Source organism: Gymnodraco acuticeps, unplaced genomic scaffold (genome assembly GCF_902827175.1).
Source record: "Gymnodraco acuticeps unplaced genomic scaffold, fGymAcu1.1, whole genome shotgun sequence".
Lineage (NCBI taxonomy): Eukaryota > Metazoa > Chordata > Actinopteri > Perciformes > Bathydraconidae > Gymnodraco > Gymnodraco acuticeps.
The window spans coordinates 2695704-2715796 of record NW_022990023.1 but is presented as its reverse complement, the minus strand read 5'-3'; the positions used below and the strand labels follow the sequence as shown (position 1 = coordinate 2715796).

The window sequence follows — 20093 nt, the reverse complement described above, 5'->3', positions numbered from 1 at the left end:
ATCGCTCTTTTGGTCAAAAAGGTTGCAGACCCCTGATTTAGAGGTTAACATATTTAAAAGTAAAAAAAGAAAATGACAGCTGTCTCATTAGTCAGATGATTTTTGGCACATTTATATTAAAAACCTTATCACAGGTTGGTGAGGTTTTATGGTGTCACATCATCATTTTGGCTCAGCAGTATATTTATTTTGACTGAAAAAATACCATACTTTAGAAAAAAGGACTTAGGATGAAACACCTATTGGAAATTGTGTGTAAAACTTCATCTTAATTCACCTTTACTATGGCTTAATGTACAGATTATTTGTATTTAATCTCATAGCTTTCATATACATTGTTCTCATATTTCTGACTCTAGCATTGATTGAATGCAGATAAATGCTTCATGTTTTTTAACTTTAAGAAAAAGACAAAAAGAAACATAGTCGAGTTATTTCCTTTTCCATTAGCTTGTGTGTTCTTCGTCTAACACTCGTGTCCCTCCTCTTCTCCGACCAACCTGAAGTGCAATCAATCTTCAAACCTAATGAAAAGAATGAGAGTGTCAGGCAAAGAAAGAAGAGAAAACATGACAAACAGAAAGAGCAACAGAGACCAAACACAAACAAAGGGAACACATGAATCAACTCTTTCAAACACTTTAAAGTCTCTCTTTATTCTCCATCTGAAGTAAGAAAGCAGAGAGGGAGGATGCAGATAGCTTATATGATCTCAACACAAGAAATTAACATGTTCTCTGACTGATGTGTGTTGAAAAGTGCAAAGTCAGGCAATTTAAGCAAATCAAGTCAATGCAGAGCAGGATGAAACACCTTTTCTTTCAGACGCCAAGAACGTGTCCTGGCTAAAAATTAACCTCAATCAGAGGATCTAAGCAGAGGAAGACTACAAAGATAGACAGCCTGTACACAGAGCGAGAAACAAGCCTTTTCCCTGTTTATATCCTCTTTTTCTCCAGATTCAACACCACACTAACTTCTCTGCACGATATAAAAGAGTTCTAGTCTCGCCTAAGTGTTTGCCCACATAAGCTCAGTGGGATCACCCTCTCCGTTTGTTCTAGCAACACTGCACCAATGTAAAGTAGCCCCAACATCTTGGCCGGAGGCCCGTGTGAATTTTAAGTGACCTATTTGCCCATGTCCCTGCACATCTCCCTCCTTCTCCTCAGTCCTGTGGGGCTCGCTTATTTAAGAGGACATACACATATCAAGGGCCTCCTTTCACTGAGGCCCTGGGACAATATTTCTTATTTCCCATCTGGCAGGACAAGCCCGCCCCCTGTCACCTTGTAGCTCTATATAAGACAGCTAGAGCGTCAGATGATAAGAACCTGATCTCAAGACAAGCCTGGCCATGCGGTGTAAAGTCCTCGTCCATGTCGTCCTCTTGACTCTCATAAAGCATGGTGAGTATCGTGCCTTTACACTCACCTGTTTACAAAGGCCATATTGTTGTTTCTTCACCTAATTACCGGGTTTGCACAGGTTTGAGCTGACCAAGGGAAATTGTAAATATTGATTCTGTGCTCTCTCAGATGGACTCTGAATGTGTAGGCTTGTAACAGAGGTGCTTTAAAGTTTTATAGTCCCTATGTAAATCATTAGTCTGAGAAGATCCTAAAGTGGTTCACTGGGTCGGAGTTGAAATACTTGGAAAAGTACAAATGTTGGTCAGACATGTCAGTGTCAACATTTACTAGACCTTTATAATTTCTTGATTTGTTGGGACCATTACAAGAATCAGAGCATTGTGTAAGAGATAAGATAAGATAGTACTTTATTGATCCCAATTTGGGAAATGTTTTAATTGAATTATTATTTGTATACAGTGTTATAGGCTGTTACAGGATTGCATCATGCTTTGAATTGGTTTGATAAGACTTTTGTTATTAACTTTCTGTGATATGTCAGGATTGTGATTGACCCACAACTGCTCATGAAAATCTGGTTATTTTAAAACATATTTGTGATGTATATGACATGTGATGACATGACATGTATTATTGCAGTTTAAAATGCTTTAAAAGACAATTGTATCCCTGTTGCACAGCCGTGCAACAGTCTGATTAAAAGCTAAATTATTATGCAACAGTAAAAGTCACTGTTTACATCCAAAATGGCACACTCTGTACTGTTATTTCAGCTAGAGGATTCAGGGATGGTAAATAGTGGAAAGTATATGATGCATGATGTTTGTTGCCAAATAGTTGAGCCTGAGTTCTTTTATTGCCAAAAACAAACACCCAAGTGTAGCATGAGTCATGTCTGTTTTTAACACTCATTCTTTTCTTTACTTTCACACTGCTATGATCGGCCCATTTATCACACTTCACAAGAGGTGCAACATACACACTTCACCCCACACACACGTTTGACACGATACCAGCCGACAAGTATTTAGAGTACTTGTTACTTATTAAGCTGATTGGGTGGCTAGACAATACTGAACGGCTTTATATTTACCAGATTCAAGGAGGTATACTGTGTTTACGGTTTGCGCTGAAAAGAAAGAATGTGGAAAGAGTGGAACATTTCATGAAACTCAAACCACTCACATCAGTGAGATGTTAAAAAGCAAACTGGATAAGTAGGCGTACTCTTTGCCCAGGCTGACATGAGTGTTTGTTGTTGCTGTTGTGGATCCTGTGTTGTTGTCAAGGCCTGGCCTTATAGCCTTGACAACAACATTCAACTGCAGTCTTGGTTATAGTCACGAAATTAATTTAATCTATTGATTTGTGTTCACCAACACGATTTTTGCATTTTTTTCGTGTCACACAGAACGATTTTAAAAGCAATGTATTCCTATTGGTAGTATATTTCGTGCCTGCACCACGTCTTTTTGTCCGGTCGGGTCTTGGAAGACCAGAAGCTGTGTGGTTCATAAAAACATTTTCTTACTCAATATCTTACCCTAAGCCTAACCCTTTTATTTTAAATTGTATAATGTCTGAGTTTTTTTGCTGTCCGTGAGGATAATTTGTTATTATTTGGTGCAGGCACGAAACATACTACCAATATAAATACATTGCTTCTAAAATCGTTCTGTGTCAGAATACTGAAATCTGTATTTTTTTGTATCTCTTTTTCCTTCAAATTTGTTATTTACATTGCTTTTTTTTACATTACTCGTGTGTGACACGAAAAAAATGTGAAAATCGTGTTGGTGAACACAAATCAATAGATTCATTTTGTGACTATAACACGAAATGCCGTGAGACTGTGTTGCAACATTACATCATGTGTTTACATACACGTGTCTGTTATCTGTTTAAACAATTTAGCTAGAAAAAGTGTCATTCAGGAGGTATACAGTAATGTCAGCAATATCTATCTCAGTTTGCTAAATTAGCTTAGCTTACATTTCTGGTCCCAGAACAGCAAGTAAGACTGTGAAAGCGAAACTCTTGCATTATTAACTGAACAAAGGTAGGTTTTATTGCTTATGGATTGAAATGATCATTTAAGAGATTATTGTGTAATTCCTTTTTTCAAAGGACACAATTGCTTTGCATGAGTTACACAATGTAACGTACAGATTAGGCTAGTAGCCTAACTATTACCTGACAGCTGACGCAGATATTAAACATCTTAAAAAACTGTTAATAATATACTTTACTGTTTTTACATGAACTGTCAAGGATTCGACAAAACTGCGTTTTTTAGGATTATGCTCGAACATTAACCAAATATTAAAAGCTTCATTGTAGTGGCCCTCCCGCACTGGTTCAGTGGCCGGACATTGTAGAATAAATATACGGAAAGACTGACCTTAAGCAAACATGTATGAAAAACTCTCTGAAAAATAGACTGTATACAAGGAAAAAGAAAACCTGTAAATGTGGCATAGTGTTGTCCCGTTTTGTCCTCTTTTTTCAGTTTCTATGTATTTGTGTATGTTGTGTATTTGTTAATGAAAAAAAGAGTTTAAAAAAGCTTTATTTTACAAAAAGTAAATGTGGTTTTGCAGAAAAGACAATCAATAAGCGATGTTTAGCAAAGGCTCTGTATTTTCTCTGCATCTAAACTTTATTTGTCTGTTTACAGTGTCGTCAAGTGAAATGCAGGCCAGCCCAAATACAAATGCAGTTCTCCCCTGCAATGTGACGTTACCTCAGTCTGCAAAGGTGGACAAAATAGAGAAGTCTCTCATCAATGTCAGCTGGATGAGTAACGGCTCGGACATCGCCTCTTCTAGAGAAACAGTGACGAAGATAAAGGAAGGCTTCAGTTGGGACATCAGTAATTTCGTCAATGGATACTTTTCACTGACCGTCCTCATAGCTGAAGTCAGCCTGCAGGGGGTGTATGAATGCACCGTCAGCTACAACTCCACAATGCTGCACTCCAGCAATGTTACATTAAATATTGTTGGTATGTTATTGTTCAGTTTTTTAGATTTATTTGCTCATTTAAAGCCAAAGTTTGGGTTGGTTCAAGTGGGATCCTATGAGGTACTTATCCACATTGCCTACAGTAGATGAAAGTCAACATGGCCCTTATTTGCAGTGATGTATGGCTGTGTACAGGAACAGCAGTAAAACATATTTTAGCCATGAAAAAAAGGGCTACACAAAAAAACAAACATCAGTACGCTATATTTGGGATGTTTTCATCGCTTTACCTTGCTGACATTGGTGAATCCAGACTAATCAAAAAGCCACACAACACTAGAGACAGAAATTATGTTTTTGTCAATGGAGTCTGGCTTTGATGAGATAATATTCAGTTTAAAAAGGGCTTTCTCACGGCAACTTAAAGCAGGGAAAATATTCCATACGTTTGCTTTAACTGATATTGATATCTTAGATGGGTCTTTCTTGCATTGCTGTGCATTGCTTTGCTTCTGTGCTTGTACTCTTGTTTGTTTCTCCAATCTGTGGCATGCATCCTGCCAACGATTGTAGGTTTGTACCTTATACAACCTCACTTTAATCCCACTAAACTATCCCTTTCAGTGCAAATGTTAGCTTTTTTGAACGGAACAAATCAGCACTTTTAACCTATATTTCTTTCACATCTTCTCCTTTAGCTTCACCAACCCTGTCAGTCCCTCAGCAGTGGGTGGTGTTGGAAACAGAAAGCCAGCTTAAATGCCACGCAGATGCTTTCTATCCTCCTCCTGTGTCTTTCTCCTGGATCAGAGATGGGCAATTGGTTCAACCTCCCCACCAGGTTGAAGGTGAACTGACGTCAAATGGGTTTTACACGGCTGTGGGCAACATGACCTTCTATCCGTCCCGCGAGGACCAGAATGTGACCTTCGGCTGCAGAGTGTCACATAACAGCAGCTTTCAAGAGCTGGATTTCCAACTCAACATCACTTGTGGGTGACACAAGGACACATCACATTTGTATTTCATGTAAAACCAGAGTAACTACTTCGGTCAATTGATACACTTCAAAATATGCGATCAGTTAAAATGTAATTAAGCCTATGATGAAGCCAAAATATTTGAGGAATATTTTCTTTCTCTTCAGATCTTCCAGCTGTTAAACTTTCTGCCGTGTCCTCACACTCCAGCAACATTCCCCTCACTCTTTACTGTGACTTGGAGAGTTTCTACCCAGAGGAAGTGTCCGTGTCCTGGCTTCAGAACGGCACAGTGCTCCCTCAGCCCCCCGACACAGAGCAGAACCCCGATGGGACCTACAGAGCCAGACACTACTACAATTTGAGCCCCGAGCAGAGGGGGGAAGGGGGGAAGGTGGAGTGTGCAGTGAACCAACCTGGGGTGATGCAACCGATCAGTGGCTCGGAAAACCTGGAGACACTGGACCCCAAAGGTATAAGATTTTCTACATTTGTATAGGTAGAGTGGATTCAAGGAACAGGTCACACCCATTTGAGACAAGCAATCTCTCTTTGGAATATGGATGGTTAGATGGATTGTAATCAGATGCCGGAAACTGTAAAAAAAAAAAAAAGAAGCATGGAAGTCTTGCTGCCCAGTACACTGTTGTGTTTTTGAGACACATTTTTGCAACTCGTTTGTCTTTTTCTTGGTTTTATTCAAAGTGTACCAATTTTCTTCTTCTCATTTCTCTTAGATGATAATCCCGTTTTAAATAAATCTGCCAAAGCATCTGTGGCTATGATGAGTATTTCCATCGTGCTGGTGTTCCTGCTCTGCTTTGGCTTTTCTTGGAGGAGGAGGGATGGTGAGACCCAACTGTGACCCTTTAAATTATAACATTATGATATGAACAGAGATGTTTTTTGTTGATTTATTTGAAGGCTAGAGAGGGAAGAAACTTTGGGTAACATAATCATCTTGTTACCACTTACTGTGATTCATATTGAAACCCCAATGTGGGGAGAAACACATATTTAGTAAGCAGCGACGTGCAGTCAGGGGAGGCAGGGGAGGCAGAGCCTCACCTGACATACTCCAATGTAACGGAAAAACAACTAAAGAAAAACTGAATAGTAATAATAATAAAATGTCTCCACTGATCTGTTTTGTAAATGTGATTTATGTATGATTCCAATCGCTTTTTATAGTCAAAATCAGCTAATTTGCCGAGCGATGAGAAGTGAGGCAGGGACGAGCTTTGCCTCACGTAAGCCCACAGCTGGCTGGAGCGCGGGCACTAATTTGGCGGGGGCACTTATTTTGTGAGCGCGCTCAAGCCAGTTACTGTGGGGTGAGGTGAGGCACAGATGAGATCTGCCTCACCTCAGATGCGTCACCCCCATAGACTGTATATATAAATGGACGTAGGGTCCGTGACGTCACCCATAGGATTCTGCAGAGTTGTCGTGAAGCCCTTAGTAGGCGGAGTCGGCCACTAACGGCTCGACAGTGACGCCAGAGTTCAACTCCCGCCTTCTCCAGCCTGCTCCAAATAAGGGCAAAGAGGCGGAGCCGAGGCGGGACCTGCTGCCACCTATTATACATCCATGGTACCACCTCTCTAGCAGGGACTGAAAATGGCCAAAAGAGTTCCCGGCACTGAGTAGTCCCGGCGGTGTGAACGCGACATTATTGGTACTAACGGAACTAAAGAACCAAAGTACCAGGGAAAGTCCTGCGGTGTGAATGTGGCTAATGCGGCTATACAACGGCAATGAAAAAAGCACCAGGGGAGGCAGCCATAACCTCTGCTGCACTGAAGGGGGCGCAAGTGAGCCCACAGGTTCTTGTTGCTACTGTTATTCTACGCAGGGACGGTAGACGTGAACAACAAACTAGACTTTTGAAACTACAGGAAGATAAGGAGGACTTTTACAAAAAAGTAATAGAGATTGTTGTCCAGAAGGATAGCATGGACTTAATCTTCAAGTCAAGGTAAGACCACAATTGTAATGCAAATAGAATCTTACTAAGAAAGAACAATCCAATATTTAAATTGTGGGTAGGCCTATCCTTTTGTTGAACGGTCTGTTTCAAATGAATTGAAGCATCAGACTAAAAAAGCTTTTGAAAATAACCGAATATTTCGATTAAGGTCAAAATATAATATTTGTAAATCTGACTCTGAAAGAGTCAGTGCCTCACCAGCCATGAACCTTACCGCACGTCACTGTTAGTAAGTAAGGTTATTCCCAAAACACAGGTACTTTGTCCTTAAAAAAGGAGCCCGTGCCCATCAGATAGTGAGTAATGAATGCCTTGAAATGATATTGCACAGTGTTGACAGCAAACCCTGTAATTATTGCATGATTGCTGCTACCTCAGCCCCCCTTTCCTCTCACTGACTTCTTTATATTTCCCCCCCTTCAGAGAAACAGAAGTCTCTGAGTGTGTCATGCATCATCCTCCCTCCACGTGTGATAGTGGGTCACAAGGGCAGGGTGACAGTGAGCATTCAGGGTAGGCGGGTGGACCGAGTCGAGACTGTTTGGTTCCTCAATGACACCCCGATTTCTGACACGTCAATCACAGGTATGAGAGATTCCACACGTCCAGATAAAGGGCGGTTACTTGGAAATCCTACTTTGACCCCTGTCTGACAAAGTTTGCCAGCACAGCAGAAGTTTCTGATTACTGATTTAGCCTAAAGAAACACTTTTGGGAAATATGCTTTTTTACTGTCTTTTTGAGAACTAAAATACCACACCAATGTCTCAATTTGAGGTAAATATGATGCAGCAGCTTTTACCAAACGCTCACTGGTTGGCATATTTATCTTTATCTATTTATCTAGCACCAAACCAAAAACAGTAAGACAACAAACTGTGTTTTTATGTATATGCCAATCTATCTTGAAAATTCCAACTCCAGTAGGGAATTCCTATGCGGTCATCCAGCAGACACATATTTCACATGTGTTTTGTACAGATTAAACAAAGCAGATTAAACCTGTCTAGGGGGTTATCTTTTTAATCTTTGGAGATAGCCAGCTGGTTCTCTCTGTACCCAGTCTTTATGCTAAGCTAACTCCTTTAAAGTGACCACAAAATTGAATAAAAAAACGAAATCTCACCTCTAGTGCTGTTTATCAATCTTATGGTTTAAGTTACAGAGTGTTGGTGATAGCAGGAAGTATGCATCTACTCATGGATGTTAGGCCCTGACTGTACAAGGTGGCATCCTCTTCCGTTAAGCAGTAAAGTTAGTTCTAGTTTTCCTGCTAATTCAGGGAAGCCCCTTTACCATGAAGAGAGTTTATATTGTGCTGTGATACAGTATAAGAGAAAATACTTCATAAACTAAACTGCTCTCAATAAAGTCTGTTGATTATCTTGAGCATAAGGTCATGATTTCTGAAAAGAGATATTGCTGTTGAGTTTTTAAAATCTATTGTTTCCTGCTATGAGCACCACAAGCCTAATGCAAAATGTAAATGTGTTGATGTCAAAATATTACATTAAAGTGAATGATGCCACACAAAATATATTTTATTTGCGTGGCAACTTCTTTTAAAACATGCTATGTTTTCTCTTTTACACATAATTCTGCTAACAATTGACCATATTACACACATAGGAACCTCCCAAGCTAACTTTAACTGCCTCTATAACCCGCTAACCACCATCCATCTGCCCTACGGTCTAACTCTCACGTCCACAGCCTCAGAGAAAGGCCCCCTGCTGCCCCCCAGAGGAGAGATGGGCTACTACAAGCTGCACACTCAGGGACCCCTACACTCATCTGGAAGTGATACTCAACAGCTGATCTCCTCGCTCACCTTCATCCCCCAAATTTCCATCCACAAGGGTGCCGTTTTGAAGTGTCAGGTGTCCTACATGGGCAAAGACAAGATCGTGGTGGAGAGGGTGTCAGAGAAGTTTACAATCCTGTGTAAGAAAACACTTTATTTTATTAATTTTGTCTCTGATTTTCAATAATGTCCACCATTTATGGATGTTTTTGGAAAACTTTGTCTTTTAGCTGCTCCAGAGGTTTCAGAAATCCAGCTTGCAGAGACACCAAATGACTCTGGTAAGTTTCTCCTTCTGCTGTTGTTCAATAGGCTGTGTGTAAAATATTCCTGGTTGTGAGAAGATACATCCCTGTAACTTCTGTCTTCCAGATGTCATCAGTATGACGGTAACCGCTTCACATTTTCATCCGGACGTCATCACCTTCCGCTGGTTCTGCCAGGGGAGTGAGCTGAGACCTGTGGCATCCCAGGCCTCGTCCTCCCCTCAACCCAACTCTGAAGGCTTCTTCTCAGCCTCCAGCCAGTGTAAACTGCCCCAGAGTGAACTGGAAAAGGGAGGCACTAAAGTGTGGGTCAGTGTCCACCACATCGCCCTGAAGCAGCCAGTCACCCGTGAGACCAGGGGTAAGAAACAGGAAAAGTAACACAATTAAACAATAAAAAAATAAAAAAATCTTACATCTCCTTTATCTCCAGGCTTTATGAAAAGGCCGTGTGTGTCTGAAATCGTCGGCTCCACGTCTTCCCCAGAGCCGACCCTTGGATGTGAGATCACAGATTTCTACCCCCCGAACGTATCAATCACCTGGCTCAAGCTCAGGGAGGGTGAGCAGGATGATAGAGAGGAGGAGGTGATAGAGGGAGGAGAGATGTGGGGCCCCGTTCAGACTCAACCGAGACTCTACAGGGCCACAGCCACTCTGAAGAGAACGGCAACAAATCAGGACAAAAAGAAGAGAGGAGGAGGGATTATTTGTAGAGTGGAGCACTGTTCCCTACAAGAACCTATTGAGAAACTCTGGAGCAATGTTGACATTGGTATGAATCATTATAGGCACTTGTAATGTCAACAACCTTCGATGTTATATGGAGAAAGAAGAAAAGAATAACACCTGCTTTTATTCTCTTTCATTCACCTACACCTATGTTTGTATTCTCTCAGTCGCTCCCGCCATTCCTTCGTCGATCTCGGTCTGTTGGAGCAGTGAAGGGGTCGGGGTGTTCTCTCTGCTGTTGAAGGGAGGTCACCCTAAGGTCAAGTTACTCTGGGCGGCGGGAGGATCCACTCTTTCACCACTGGTTTCCAACGAGACAGAGGAGATAGGAGACGACGGACAGAGGGAGATGAAAAGTGTGTGTGCCCTGGAGAGGTCCACAAGCCTGGCCATTCAGATGAACAAACAGCCTGAGAGAAGGAGGAATGGACATGCAATAAGTACGTGTCATTACTCTTTTTAAATATATAAAGAATTTATTCAGAATTCCTTTTCTCTGGTGCCATTTGCTCTACTTGCCAATGCAGTTCATCAAAAATGTGTTATACAACAATCTTATACATCAAAATGAGTTTACTCCACATAAGGGATCCCATCAATTCTGTCAAAACAGTCGTCTTTTGTGGCTTTTGAAAATATTGAGAAGCCTGGGGAAAGTATGCACGTTTTAATAGTGGGCTATTCTACAAAGTTGTGGTGTGGGGTTTAAAGATAAGGGTATTTTTTTAGAGGATCTAATGTAAAAAGCTGTCCCCGATGCATAGTCCACCCACTGTTGTTGACTTGTTACCTTACTTTTGTTGATCTTTCTGTACAAGAGTCACAATTTCTATTGAAGTGTCTGCTGGTGGTAAAGCGTTGAGTAGTTGCACTGTGTTGCAAAAAAAAGGCAGTAATAATTCAACAGAAAAGTTTAAAACATTGTGCAAGAGAGGTTTGTAGACGGAATGGATTATAAATCTCCTTTATGAGATATCAGAAGTCATACTTAAAAAAGATTGCATCATTCATTAAAGTTTCGTGATTAAGCAGTAATAGAAAATGTATAGCAATGTACTATTTCCATCGGAATGCTGGCCATTTTCGTCTATAATCTTGTGTTACTGTTTACAGAAACTAAAGCTGCCGTCACAGACCCTGACGCTGAAGGAATAGAGTACATTGATGAAAAAGTGGATGTAGAGAACAACAACATAGACAGGGACGAGGACACACAGTCAGAGGTGGATGAGGACAGTGACAAAGAAATGGAGGAAGACCCGGGAGCGCTGCACATCAACAGAGTCAGCATGAGCAAGGCTCCCAGAGAAAATGAGAGGGCACGTTTGAGAGTCAGCCTGGAGATCACACACCCTGCACTCAAGCTTCCTGTCTATCGAACCTGGACAGGTAAAACACTGCAAACAACACATTTAAATGTACATGTAGAGACTATAACATTTAACAAAAACACAAAGCAGGAAATCTAAATGAGCCAATCATGATTTTAATGTAACAGGAAGTTTGTACATGGTATTTTTTTAGATTTTAAATATTGTGTCTTCTCTCTTTTCAGAGCCCAATGAGGAAATGTCATCTTCCGCATGAAACCTCTTATAAGTGCCTCTCTATTTTATAATGCATAATATATCTAATATAGAACTTTAGTAAGGTAGTAATCAAGTGTTATGATATCCAACTGTCTGATGAGGTGGTTTTGATCAAGCATTTTTGGTTTTTATTTATTACTTTGTCTTAATCAGTCATCCATTACTTGTTTTTTGTACATCTTCATGATTTTTTTAAATGTTCATATTTTTGTACAAAGTATTTTACAAGAATAATCCATTTCTGTGGATTTAGTTTATAAATCTGCTTAGAAAAATAAAGCAATGAAGAGAAGAGATGTTTCTTTGGATTTTGTTTTTGTATGAAAAGATTCAACAGGCATACTGTAGTGCTTTCTGTTGTTGTTCAACCAATGAGACTTCTCATTTTAAAAATACACTTCTGTATTGTTTCTGTTGCACTCCGACCACAGGACTGTCACTTCACTGTGAGCAGAGGAGGTGCTGCGTGGTTGACCCGAGTATTTAGATATTGTTTAGTTTAGAACTTCCTCTTCTCGGATGATCAACTACGTTTACGATGGTTGTCGACAAGTGGAAACATACATGTCACAAAATACAAGTTTTTATTCTTGGTATATTGAATACGTGTTTGCATTTTGTGTCCTGTAAATTCTATCAGCTTCCAGAAATAGTAAAGTGTCATGTTTTTCTTTCTTCTAAATACATATGCTACATGACCAATAAAAAGCCATCTTGTTGTCATGAACATACAGTTATAGTACAAAATAAGATATCCTTGACATTCTAAAACAAAATAAAGGCCAAATAAAACTCAACAATTATGATTTATTGATTTCACAGGGAGAGATTATTAAATCAATTGAAATGTAAAGTAACTAAGAGGAGTAAGCCTTTTGCAGAAGAGTTGCAACACGTGGCAATAATCATAAATGCTTGAAGGGTGGGCAGCTTGTGAAAAACCGTTGAGCAATGCACTCCTGTGACATCATAGACCCACAATGGAAAGTTTTAAAAATGGATCAACAGACATACCTGGTCATTCTTATATCAAACATCAACCAGATCTATAAAAAGGCCTGATTAAACTATTTCCACATATATTACCCAACATCCGTAAACCAACTTTTGTATGAAATCATCTGTGAAGAGTCATGTGGTTAACAAAGTGAGTTAGTAAAGTCAAAATGAACAGCACTTTTTAAATTAAGTTAGCTAATTTAAGTTAACTTCAGCCACCATGAGCTGCTAATTAAGTAGTTGGCAGCAAAACCTAAAATAATAAAAGTTGTTTCCATTCTTATGCATTAAACCTTTTTTTTTGTTAAAGAAAATTATTTCATGTTGAAATATGTCAGACTGCTTTGGGCACATCTAAAGGCTACAGTTGTTAAATCTAAGGAATTTAATATCAAGGGATGTTAGCAAAGATTAAGATCTGTTTGTTTAGGGAAGTTGGTCCTAATTGGCTAGGCAACAGCCATAGCTTCTCATGAGTTCCTGTGTTTTTCTACCATGATTGTAACTGAGATCAACATTAACCCCTGCTGTTGGTGAGCACAGCTATATTGAAAAAATCATCCGTGTCTCACGTGCACACTTTTGTGGCTTTTATATATACAGTCTATGGGCTTGACTCATTAGAGTCTCCTTGCACATCCGTAAACTCTGCAGCATTTAGTGCAGTGGCGACTCTCAGCCGTGTTGATCACCTCTTCCTCATAATAATGATACCCCGGACGTATGTCTGTAAACGGAACTGAGCTATCAGCGGAGGAGCTCGATAGAGTCAGCTGTCGTGTTTTAGGTCAATTAAACCTCCATAGCGGTCACATCCAGAGGAAACTGAGTCAGATCTTCAGAGACTGAAACGAGGAGGAAGTTTGAAAGATGGACAACGAAGACAGTCCCATCGCCAGGGTGGAAAGGACTCTCTGGACAGTCTGGGTGAGCTGCGGCATCTTCTAAATCTCAAACGTGTGATTTGTGAATTTTAATGTCAGGAGAAGTGAAATGTGTTGGCAAAGTCTCTCTCTTCCTGTGTCCGTGAACGTCTCTCTCTCTCTACCCCTCTCTCTCTCTCTCTCTCTCTCTCTCTCTCTCTCTACCCCTCACCCCCTCTCCCTCTCTCTCTCTCTCTCTCTCTCTCTACCCCTCACCCTCTCTCTCTCTCTCCCTCTTACTAAAATTCAAACTGTATTGGCATGATCATGTATCAGAAACATGATACAACAGTAAAATATTAAACAATATTGTATAATGAAAAATCAAGGAAAGAAGCTGTATAACTAATGGGCATTATCAACCAAATCAAAATGATGATAGTGAAAATAATACCAATGTTGTATAAATAAAAGTTCACTCACACTTATTCACTTACACAATGAAAAAATAAAATAAAATTCCATCCTTCACATTATGGATGAAAAACACATACAACTAATGTAATATAAATAGTGAAGAACAAGTAGGAAGAAAGCATAATAAAAAAATCTCTCTCTCTCTCTCCTGTGTGGGGTCATACGAGGTGTTAAATGTAAACCTGAGTACTGATGTACACAACAGATCCAAATTTGGACACCCAAACATTATCACTCTAATGTGCTCTCCACAAGCTTTATTTTTTTATTTACAGGCCTGTTAATTCTTTTTATTCTTTTTCTGACACTTTCACAAAACGTGAATGGAGAGAAGAGTTCGCTACCAATTTCAGGGAATATAAGCAGCTGCAATCCCAAATGATTGCAAACTGAATTTTGTATATATATTGATTTGAATAGTTGCTTGTCACTCATATTTTTGCGTCATCAGCTGGTCTGCTGTACACTGATTTAAAAAGTCTAGGTTTGACTAGTATTTTGCATTGATGTGAAAAATATAATTTGCTGTATCAGTTATATCAAGGAGTTTTCCAGGGAAATAATTAGGAATGAATGGACCTGTAAAATAAAACATTACTTTGCTTCCCTCATTCAGCCACTAGAGGATTAGTGACGTGTAGTTTTGGTTGATAATGCCTGCACTAAACCACAGACAACATTAGCGTAAAGCAGCTGAACTACTGCAGCATTTAGTTACTAAAGAGACAGATAGAGAGGAGTTCAGTTTAGTGAGAAAAGCAAATGAGAGCTAAAGGGAAACTCACATTCATCAGTTCTCTTGAAAGATTACACCACATAATGTTTCCGAGGTGCAATGTGAGGTTGAGGTTTTTGCAGGCCGGGGGAGATCTTAACACCAAACTCAGATAACCATTTATAGACATTGCTTTGTGTATGGAGGCATTGTTATGTGGAAACAGGAAAGGGCCTTCCCTAATCGTAGCTGCAAAGCTGGAAGGAAACTAAATAGCCTTGTGTAATATTAAGATGTCCGTTAGCTAGAACTAAAGGGGTTACCCCATACCATGAAACACAGCCTTAGGCCAAATGCATAGGAAGGTATTCAAACAGGGGGGTCATATTTTGATTACAAATAACAAATGTTCATGATATGCATAATGGGGACAATATGTGTGGATTCATCAAAAGCATAAATAATCCATTAAATCTGTTTTATTGTGTCTCCTTGTTGTTCTCAGAACTATATAACTGGGGCTGTGAACAGATTCCTCAGGCCAGACCCCGCTGACATCTCCAACAACGACCCAAACTCCATCAATGAATCTGCTGTTGACAGGGAGTCCGCTCACTTTGGTCACACAGATATTGAAAAGGGGGTCGATGAGGAACAGTCTCTTCCCTCAGCCTCTCTGCTAAGCTCATCCCGACCACTTGTTGCCTGGGATCATTGCACCACAAACATCGACCTTAAGCCTGATGAAGAAAGCATGCAGTACAAAACTCAGTCCAGCAGAGGCAGCGAGAGCAATGACTCTGAAGAAGGTCAGGGCACGAGAGAGGAACAATTAGAACAAAAAGGAAATGACAATGCAAGGCTGCAGGGCACAAAAGAAGACGAACAAGAAAAAGACGAAGATCAGAAATTGCACACTCGTGGACAAGATGAGACGCCGGAGAATAGAGAGGATGTAGATGATGCAATCACCCAGTCATTAAGACATACAGGTGATTCAATGAGTGAAGACATGGAGGACAATGAAATAAAAACTGGTGATGAAGAAGAGGAGCATGGAGATGAAGACGGTGAGGTAAACTTAATCCCAATCACAGATTTCAGTCTAGATAAAATTGACATAGAGGAGGCTAAGCTACAGAGGAATGAGGCAGATAGAGAGGCAACGCCTGAGGAAGTAGAAAACAAAGATGGTGCGCCACAGCTGGCCTCTGAAAATGAGAACAAGTCTGATGAGAGAGCAAAACAAGTCTGTGAAGAGTTCTCAGACGATGACACAGATTTCAAGGAAGACCCAGGCTTCTCTTCACTTCAGGTTTGAACTCCAAAGAAACCAAATAAAGATGGCATCCTGCCTGAGAAAGAGATTAATGTCGTGGAGCAAGAGCATGCTATGGCTGATAGAAGGGAAAGTGATAAAGCTGAGGAGGAGGTGGACGAGGTGGAGGAGGAAGAAGAGGAGGAGGAGGAGGAGGTGGAGGAGGAGGAAGAAGAAGAGGAGGAAGAAGAAGAAGAGGAGGAGGAGGTGTTGGAGGAGCAAAAGAGGACATTGGATGAGGGGGATGTCAAGGAAGAAAGTGTGAGTGAGGCTACAAACAACCAGACAATAGATGAAGCATCGGAGGAGGAAGACAACATCAAAACAGATACGGAAGACCGTCAAGGAGCAGATATATTAGCTGAATATGTTACATGCAGCGAAGAAGATGAGCAGAATGATAAAACAGAGCTACAAGCAGCTGAATTCACATATAGAGAACCGGAGGATGAGGCAAAGGATACTGAAGTGCAAACCAAAACAAAAGAGACAGAAAGCCATGTGGTCGATGAAAACTCTGATGTCACAACAACACACTTTTCAGTAGATTTTGATAAAGGTCAAGTAGAGGAGGAGAGGCTCTCCAGTGAAGTAGTCCACGAGGAAAGCTACATGGAAATAGCATGTACAACCACCTCAGTTACGGTAAGACCTGAAGGCGAGACTGGAGAGGAAATGAGCGGAGAGTGTAAGGATATTCCTCTGGGGATATGTGAAGGCCAGCTTGTTGTGTCGCAGGAGCTAAACTCTCCAACACGTGAGGAAACACAAGAGGGAGTTCCTGACTACAACAATAAGCCAGATGAAAACACAACACAAAGGTTCCTGGAAGAAGGGGATTGCGAGGAAATCCTGGGGAGCCAATTACCAGAAGAGGTGGAGGGCAAAGAGTCGGAGAGCCTTCAAAACAGTGGCTCCAGCACCGGGGCTGACTACTTACTGGAGAGGGAGCGAAGGGAAGAAGGAGAAGAAAGCACGAGAGACGTTGAGAACAGCTTTGACGACAGGCTATCAGAAGATACGGAGAAACAACTTCTCGAAGCAGCGATTCAAGAGTCAGGACATTTCTTTGAAGAAGAGGAAAAGGAATTACTGTTGGTCTCAATGAAGTCGAGGATCGTACACTCAGAAAAGGAGCTTGAGTCCCACATCAGCCTAACAGACGAGAAGACAGAAGAGACACAAGATGGGACTGAAGATCTTTTGGTTGAATTTGACATAGAAAAAGGGTCATTTGATTACAAATTATCTGATCAAGTAGGCAGTGAGGCGAGAGAAGCTGTCCCAGCAGAGGAAGTGGCCTGGTCCACTGATGAAACTTTCCTCAAGTCTGAAATAGAGACAAGCTTCTTCCAGGAATCTGTAGATGCCGGAAACTCGAAGCAAAACAAAAACATGACTCCTGGTTTTTTAGATAACGTGACTGACTTTGAATTCTTAAAACAGTCAGAAGATATTGGGCATAAAATACTTGTAGAAATGCATGATGCAGGGATAGATGTGGAAGAAATGGGTTATGGAATCGAACAAGAGGCGGAAGAAGATGTAATGCAGAACAATAGTGAGTTGGAGATTTTACATCAGAAGGTAGAGGGGATTGCAGAATCTGAATTGGAGGTGAGAAATCAGCTATCAGATGAACTTAAGATAACAAAGGAAGAGATGTTGACTCAAGAGGCCGGGGAATCAAAGACAGCTGAGTCTAAACCAAAAGATATGAGTGTGTTGTCAACAGAAGAAGTGGCTGAGCATGAGACAGAATCAGAAGGATATGATGAAGAAACAGTCTGCTCAACGAGTGGACGTCAGGATGTGATCGATAGTGCTTTGTCAGAGGACACAGAAGGCATAAAACAACAAGACGAACCAGAGCCCAGACGTCAAATTGAGCCGTCCAATGAGGAACAACATGACATATCATCAGTTCAGACAGAGAATGATAAAGGGCAGCTTGTGGCGTCAAATTTAAAGGAATCTGAATTAGTGAGTGATACAGAAACGTCTTCATCAACAGTAGAGTCTGGATTTTTAGATCAGTCTCTCAGTGAAGGGGGGGAAACTCAGCTGCTGAAATCAATTAGTGCTGGGTCATTTCAGGGCATATACGACATGTTGGTTAATCTGTCAGAATCAGCAGACTTCGCTGAATTGTCAACACAACAACTTGACTCTCAGGAGATATTGATGGAGGAAACAGCTGAGATAGGGCGATCATATCTGAAAGAAGAGAAATCAATCACTGAGATAGGATTTCAGCCGGATGCAGGTGTCCCGTCACCAGACGCTGGACATCCATATCAGGAGTCCGATAAAGCACGAGAAAAATCAGATGATGATAGAGCTATATCAGGGGAGGCTGAAACGGTATCACGGACAGACATTGAGGCTGAGGTAACTGACTGGAAAGACACAAAAGAGGCAGACCCTCTATTCAAAGAGGAGAAACCAGAAAGTGAAGATGAGCCTCTTCAGAGATCTGTCTCTCCAGATGAAATTAAACATATTGAACCCGGACGATCCCGAAGTGGCTCAGAGGCTTCTTCTTCAGGGGAGGAAATAGTTATGACAGAATCTGGCTCACAAGGCGACACTGAACCACCACTTCGATGGTCAGAGGTTGAAGCTGAATCATTACCTAGGCCAAATGAAGTGGAGGTGGAGGATCAGCTGATGGCAGAGTATGCAGATCTGTTGGAGGTATTGTTGGAAAATAACATATATGACCATACAAATGTCTTATTAAGTCATGAGTAAAATCAGGCAGTATTCCTAAAATATGAAGATCTGTTAAATGAGCTGTTTGTCATTGCAGGTGGACTCCGCTGCGCTTGACTTTACTGTGCAAAGGTCAAGAATTGCTGTTAAAGACCCTCGCGTAAGGCCGCCCAAAGACCCCCGCTCCCTCCTGCAGATGCCCTCAGTGGATCCCACACCGTCTCCACGTCTGCCAGCCAAAGTACCTGCAGGAGTGCCTTTAGGAGGCATGGGCATGGGAATAAAACTGCCTGGTAGGTCACTAATGACGCATGGAAAAGCCACTACCTTGAGTCTTTGATTTGTAGTTATTTTTGTTTGTATAATCTGTCAATAATTTCACAATCTTTTTGGTTTTTTAGGGTTTGGGGCAGGGTTTCCTGTTTTGAAAAAGACACAACGGGTGGAGAGGGATGAAAATAGCCCAGACACCGTCTCTCAGGTAAACTTTCAATATCACTTTTCTTTTATGTTGAGGTTTATTTGAAAATGACCATATGGAATGTGTGTGTGTGTGTTCATTATTATTATTATTGTTATTTACTGTATTTAAATGTCACAATATCAACAGGAGCCGGAGGAGAAGAGTGACACTCCCAAACAAGATGAGGCACAACAGAAACCTAAATGGATGCCACCAAGACATCCGGGGTAAAAACTCAGATACATCTCAGATTATTGACGTTATAATATTCACAAAAGAGGCTCACTCTGGTTAGACATTTTCTGATTTCTTTATTTTGTGTGTTCCCAGATTCGGAAACCCACTGATGTCCGAGCTGAAGACCAAACTGAAAAAAACCACGAAAGAATGACATGTGGATGAATTGTAATGCTTTATATGAATGTTTGGATATAATATACAAATTGCTTTATTTTGTATATATTTATGAAACTCAATACAGTGATGAAATGTTCATCACATTCATTATGTGCCTTATTTTTTGTATGTTTTGTAATAAAGCTTATCTGAAAAAACAGTATTTTTTTTCTACAGCTCTGGGGTGCAAAGGAAAATAATAAACTTCTGAAGTCCATGATTGAAACACTGGGGGTGGATGGTGGAAAACATGAAACCAAACACAGTTTTGAATTAGCTCAGAGCCTCAAGTCATATTATATGTGCATTACATCAGAGTTGGTTCAATTCAATTATGTAAAGGTTTTATTTTCATATGCAGTAGCTACAGTGTAGTTATGGCAATGAATAGCTCAATTCCCAGTCTCCTTAAACCATGCAACATAAATATATGTATGACCTAATACAAC

The 20093-nt window shown here is 40.7% G+C and overlaps 2 protein-coding genes across 3 annotated transcripts; both read left to right on the top strand.

Annotated features, from left to right (window-relative positions):
- The first annotated feature begins 1166 nt into the window (after positions 1 to 1166).
- On the top strand, positions 1167 to 11990 carry si:ch211-180a12.2. 2 transcript variants are annotated; one of them, XM_034214605.1, is made up of 13 exons: positions 1167 to 1409; positions 4051 to 4377; positions 5036 to 5329; positions 5485 to 5790; positions 6055 to 6165; positions 7731 to 7892; positions 9021 to 9251; positions 9342 to 9392; positions 9484 to 9738; positions 9811 to 10152; positions 10277 to 10549; positions 11223 to 11498; positions 11665 to 11990. In XM_034214605.1, the coding sequence occupies exons 1-13, from the start codon at positions 1358 to 1360 to the stop codon at positions 11694 to 11696; spliced, it is 2712 nt and encodes a 903-aa protein (XP_034070496.1). In that variant the 5' UTR covers positions 1167 to 1357; the 3' UTR covers positions 11697 to 11990. The 2 variants fall into 2 exon arrangements, with proteins under 2 accessions (XP_034070496.1, XP_034070494.1); XM_034214603.1 differs by having other exon boundaries at positions 8937 to 9251.
- Positions 11991 to 13254: 1264 nt separating this feature from the next.
- Positions 13255 to 19788, top strand: si:ch211-136m16.8 (trichohyalin). Its single transcript, XM_034214590.1, has 6 exons — positions 13255 to 13624; positions 15258 to 18767; positions 18883 to 19078; positions 19187 to 19266; positions 19396 to 19475; positions 19579 to 19788. Exons 2-6 carry the CDS (start codon positions 16146 to 16148, stop codon positions 19637 to 19639), a joined length of 3039 nt encoding a protein of 1012 aa, XP_034070481.1. The 5' UTR covers positions 13255 to 13624; positions 15258 to 16145; the 3' UTR covers positions 19640 to 19788.
- The last annotated feature ends 305 nt before the right edge of the window (positions 19789 to 20093 follow it).

Excerpts from the sequence above, each read along its gene's own strand:
- si:ch211-180a12.2 (XM_034214603.1), top strand. The coding sequence starts at position 1,358 with ATGCGGTGTAAAGTCCTCGTCCATGTCGTCCTCTTGACTCTCATAAAG. Across the intron at positions 9,393-9,483 it reads AGAGACACCAAATGACTCTG|ATGTCATCAGTATGACGGTA; the intron begins GTAAGTTTCTCC and ends TCTGTCTTCCAG. Across the intron at positions 11,499-11,664 it reads TGTCTATCGAACCTGGACAG|AGCCCAATGAGGAAATGTCA; the intron begins GTAAAACACTGC and ends CTCTCTTTTCAG.
- si:ch211-136m16.8 (XM_034214590.1), top strand. The coding sequence starts at position 16,146 with ATGGCTGATAGAAGGGAAAGTGATAAAGCTGAGGAGGAGGTGGACGAG. Across the intron at positions 19,079-19,186 it reads CATGGGAATAAAACTGCCTG|GGTTTGGGGCAGGGTTTCCT; the intron begins GTAGGTCACTAA and ends TTGGTTTTTTAG. Across the intron at positions 19,476-19,578 it reads ATGCCACCAAGACATCCGGG|ATTCGGAAACCCACTGATGT; the intron begins GTAAAAACTCAG and ends GTGTGTTCCCAG.